The sequence below is a fragment of the Microtus ochrogaster genome, chromosome 4, assembly GCF_000317375.1.
Source record: "Microtus ochrogaster isolate Prairie Vole_2 chromosome 4, MicOch1.0, whole genome shotgun sequence".
Taxonomy (NCBI): Eukaryota; Metazoa; Chordata; class Mammalia; order Rodentia; family Cricetidae; genus Microtus; species Microtus ochrogaster.
The window spans coordinates 30,865,255-30,869,872 of NC_022011.1; the positions used below are offsets into that span (position 1 = coordinate 30,865,255).

The 4,618-nt window shown below is 48.3% G+C and overlaps 1 protein-coding gene across 2 annotated transcripts in view; it reads left to right on the forward strand.

Moving 5' to 3' along the window:
• The window catches only part of Spg7 (SPG7, paraplegin matrix AAA peptidase subunit), a 40,137-nt gene extending 35,997 nt beyond the window's left edge, over positions 1–4,140 (forward strand). For both annotated transcript variants that reach the window (XM_005345814.3, XM_026778604.1), the window contains 3 exons: positions 188–354; positions 850–927; positions 3,771–4,140. In XM_005345814.3, the coding sequence (XP_005345871.1) occupies positions 188–354; positions 850–927; positions 3,771–3,935 (410 nt within the window). In that variant the 3' untranslated portion in view covers positions 3,936–4,140. The remainder of the gene's footprint in view (positions 1–187; positions 355–849; positions 928–3,770) is intronic.
• Positions 4,141–4,618: the final 478 nt, after the last annotated feature.

Here is a 4,618-nt window from a genome sequence, read left to right on the forward strand (position 1 = left end):
AAATAAATAAATAAATAAATAAAAAATAAAAAACAAAAAGGAAGTACTGTGTCCCAGTTAGTGTCTTGCTATGGACGTTGTAAACACAGTGTTGTGGGAGTCTGGTGCTGCTTGGGGTGCGACAGCCTGAGGTCAGGTGCTCCTGTGTCCGTACGCTCTTCAGAATACCTCTCTCTCTGGATTCCAGGGGCCCAGGATGACTTGAAGAAGGTCACCCGCATTGCCTACTCCATGGTGAAACAGTTTGGGATGGCACCTAGCATTGGGCCTGTCTCCTTTCCTGAGGCACAAGAGGGCCTCATGGGCATTGGACGGCGTCCCTTCAGCCAGGGCCTCCAGCAGCTGATGGACCATGTGAGTGGGCACAGGCCTCACTGCCCATGGGTTTCTCCCCTGCAAGAGCCTGTTAGCGCCCTCAAATGAGCATGTACTGAAGGCCGAATGTGGCTGGTTTTGTTCTGAACTCTGACCTGTTAAGTGTGTTCTTTTGGCTGAGGACCTAGATGGCTCCAAATAAAGCTAGATGTGGGACTGGGAAGAATGTCCAATGTAAGGATACCAAGTGGTAGAGCAGTGTATGATCCCTGTAGCCCGCAAGCTGGGCCAGCATGGCACCTGGGTCTGCTCAGGGCCAGTCGTGAGCAGCAGCTGTGGGTTGTCCAGTCGCTCTCTCAAGGGTGAGGGTGGCTGGTGGTTGTGAGGACAGAAGACAGTGCTGCTGTGTGTTGGGAAGGATGGGCCTGCTCCTGAGCCATGTTTTCTGCACCTTGGTGTTAGAGCTGGCTGTCAGTGAGTCTGTGGACGGTGCCCCACACCTCTCTCATGACAGACTCATCTATTCCTTTTCAGGAAGCCAAACTGCTGGTGGCTAAGGCCTACAGACACACTGAGAAGGTGCTGCTGGACAACCTGGACAAGCTGCAGGCGGTGAGGGCACGTGGGCCAGGCATCCCCAAAGTGTCTCTGGAGCCTAGAAGTGAAGGGGACAGTGTGGTGAATACTGACACCCCCTATTAGCTAGAATGTGCTTCGCCGTCTTCTCACCACAGTCTTGTCAAGCCAGTGCATTAAAAAGAGAGTTTCTTCTGTCTTCGTGCACAGGTTATGGAGCACGAGCAGTAATCAACATTGAATTGTAGAGGGTTTCCAGCACTTAAGCTTTTTCTCCAGGGGAAAAAAAAATAGCTATTTTTCAATTTATTTTTAATTGTGTGTGTGTGTCTGTGTAGGTGTGTAAGTATTTGCACTTGAGTGCAAGTGACCACAGAGGCCAGAGGAAGGAGCTGGAACTACAGGTGCTTGCGAGCCACCTGAGCAGAGTCTGGAAAGGAGTTTGGCTCCTCTGCAAGAGTAGCATATGCTTTTCTTTTCCACCTTCTTCTTTCGTGGACTCTCTGTTTTTGAAACAGGGTCTCTATGTAGCCCTGGCTATCCTAACTTACTGTGTAGACCAGGCTGGCCTCAAACTCTCAGAGCTCTCCATGCCTCTGTCTCCCATGTGTTAGAATTAAGGTGTGTGCCACTATACACATCTAGTATATGCTCTTTACCACCAAGACATCTCTCCAGCCCTCCCTCAAATTTTTTCAAAGATCTTCTTTTCATTTTAGAATAGATTTAGATTGAGAAAAACTACACCTATATAGTACGGTGTTCCCTAGTCGTCAGGTGTGTGCCCTGCAGTCAGCATCTCCTCAGTACCGAGCATCCTCACCCCAAGTAGCCCAGCACTGACGTAAGAACTTAGCCTTAGTGGATGCACACTGCTCACCTTCCCAGCAGCCCGGATCCCACTGGACACGCAGTCACTACATCTTACACTCCTCCTTCCTGTGACAGTCTCTCAAACCTCTGACCTAAGGACAGCACAGAACTGCGGGATATCCTGTGGGATTGTCTGGTATTGAGGTGTGGGCAGTCAATTTTGAAAGGGAAGAAGGCTCCAGAGGTGAAGACACTGTGTCCCTAGGTTATGATGGCTTCTACCCAGAAGGCAGTGGAAGTGATAGCTCTTGGTGCCACATGAAGATACACAAGAGTTGGTGTGGGTAGTTATTTCTAGCCTTTTGCTTCCTTGAAATGAGGCACCAGAGCCAAGCATTGTTGCTGCAGGCTTGTTGGTACAGGCCTGTCACCCCAGCTATCTGGAGGCAGAAGCACCTCCAGAGAGGATAGTTGAGTTCATGACCAGTGTAGCCTACAGAGTAACATCTTGCTTCCAAAAATTAAAAAAAAAAAAAATCTTAAAAAATAAAAAAGCCTGGCATAGTGGCACATACCTTTAATCCCAACACTCAGGAGCTACGTAGAGGCAGGCAAATCTGAGTTCAAGTCCAACCTGGTCTACAAAGCAAGTTCCAGAACAGCCAGAGTTGTTACACCAAAAAACCCTGTTTCAAAAAAAAAAAAAACTGTTTCAGACCCTTAGAGTATTGGTCCTATGGTAGTGCAGTCTCTGCTGAAGTAACCTCTGATTAGTAAGAAGCCAGTGTTACTGTACAGAAGTTCAGCTTACTGTACTGGAGGGGTAGGGGTTGGAAAGACCGCCAATGGAGTACCCACTGACTGCAGAATGGAGCTGCCTCTATTTGAGCTGAACTACAGTGAATAGGTTTTAGTCTAGTGACAGATGAGAGCAAAGGGGAACTGTGCCTCTTCCAGAACAGCTGCAGACATCACCCCGGGTAAAGCCCAGCATCACCAAAAACAAAAGGAAAATGTGGAAGAGTTTTCTTTTAAATATTGGGTGGTTTTTTAGATTTACTTGTTTAATATCTGTGCATGTACCTGAGTGTATATATGTGCACCACAAATGTGCAGGACCCTGTGAAGGTCAGAAGAGGTCGTTGCTCCCTTGGAATTAGAGTTATAGGCATTGAAAGCTGCCATGTAGGTACTGGGAACCAAACCCAGGTCCTCTGTATGAGTAGCAAGCACCACCTTTAGCCTTTGAGTTGGAAGAGTTTTGTTTTGTTTTGTTTTTGTTGTTGAAATAGAGTCTCACTGTGTAGCCCTAGCTGACCTGGAACTACGGAGACCTCAAACTCATAAACCTGCCTTTCCCTTTGGCTCTAGTATGCTGGGGTTAAAGAAGTGTTCCACCATACTCAGCGCTTGGGAAGAGTTTCTTAACCAGCAGAATGTAGCAGGATATGGCCACAGACACAGGACCTTTAGGATAAAAATATTTCCTGGGCCAGGCATGGTAGCATATGCTTGTAATCCTGGCATTCAGGAACTTGAGACAAATATAGCAAGCTTGAAGTCAGCCTGAATTTATATATATATTTCTGTCTGGAAATATAATAATGACGATGGTGAAGATGATGATGATGTTCATGTTCGACTGTATCCAGAGGAGCAGAAATCCCTCCCCAGTTGTGTCAGTCGGTGCCTAGCTCCACAAATTCCAAGCACGAGGCTCTGTATTTAGCTCCCCCGCCTGCCTCTCCCATACCTTGTTTGGTGAAGGAAATTGCACTTGCCAGAAATAAGCAGAGGTTTTGAAAGGAAATAGAAAAATTAATGAGGCTGGCAGCTGACAGCTCACTTTTAGGGTGAAGACAGGGAGCAATTCTTTGCCTTAACTGCCTTTGCGCCTGTCTCTCTCTGGGAAGCCGACCTTTCGGAGGCACCCTGCTCACAGATTAGCCCTCCTGCTCTCCTAGGACACAGAGACGGTCTGTGGGATGGGTCTCATCTCTGACGTCTGCCCTCAAGGCTCTTGCCTTTGTCCAGGGCACTCACACTGCCGTGCTTGTTCTTTCTAGCTGGCGAATGCCCTTCTGGAAAAGGAAGTGATAAACTATGAGGACATTGAGGCCCTCATTGGCCCACCACCCCATGGGCCAAAGAAAATGATCGCACCACAGAAATGGATTGATGCTGAAAAGGAGAAACAAGCCTCGGGGGAGGAGGAGGGTCCGGCTCCCTAGCCCCCCCTCCAAGGCCCAGCTCCACTTTCCTCGACTGCACCTGCAGTTAACTTGGAACTTGTCGGCCAGCTGCCATCAGCCTCTGAGAGTCTTCTCACCTGCAACTTGAATCTCAGCCTCTGTCAGCCCTCTCTGGTTTCTCATGAAGACTTCTGATATCTATTTATTGATTCAGGATTAGTAAATCGTTGGCAGAGACAACTGACCTTCCATGTGTATTGCTTTCCTTGTGGGGTGTGTGCATGTTCGAGTTGAGTCCTGGGCTTCAGGTGCTGTCTCCATGTGTGGCTCTGTAGATCTGAAGGTGACCAGTTGGACTGAATGATCCTGTTTGTGTCCTGGGTGCCTCTAGAATGCTAATAGGATCCGAGATGAAAGACCCTCTGAGCTGACTGTCCGCATCACAGTGCACACTCATTGGGTGTGGGGGTTGGGAACAGGCACTGGTGGAAGATGCAGATACTGCCACCTACTGCCCTGTGGACCAGCAAATGGAGTCTCTCCTGCCGGGTCCTTCTTATGTAGAGTGGCTTAGCTTCCACCACCAAAATTGGTACCTTTCCCATTTTGTTGTAGAGAATCGACATTTGAGCTGTGCAGCCACGAGTCTTGTTTCCCTTCATACCTTGAGCCCTTCAGTACAAAGACAAGCCCTTTGTGTAGGATCTGAACTCAAACCATGT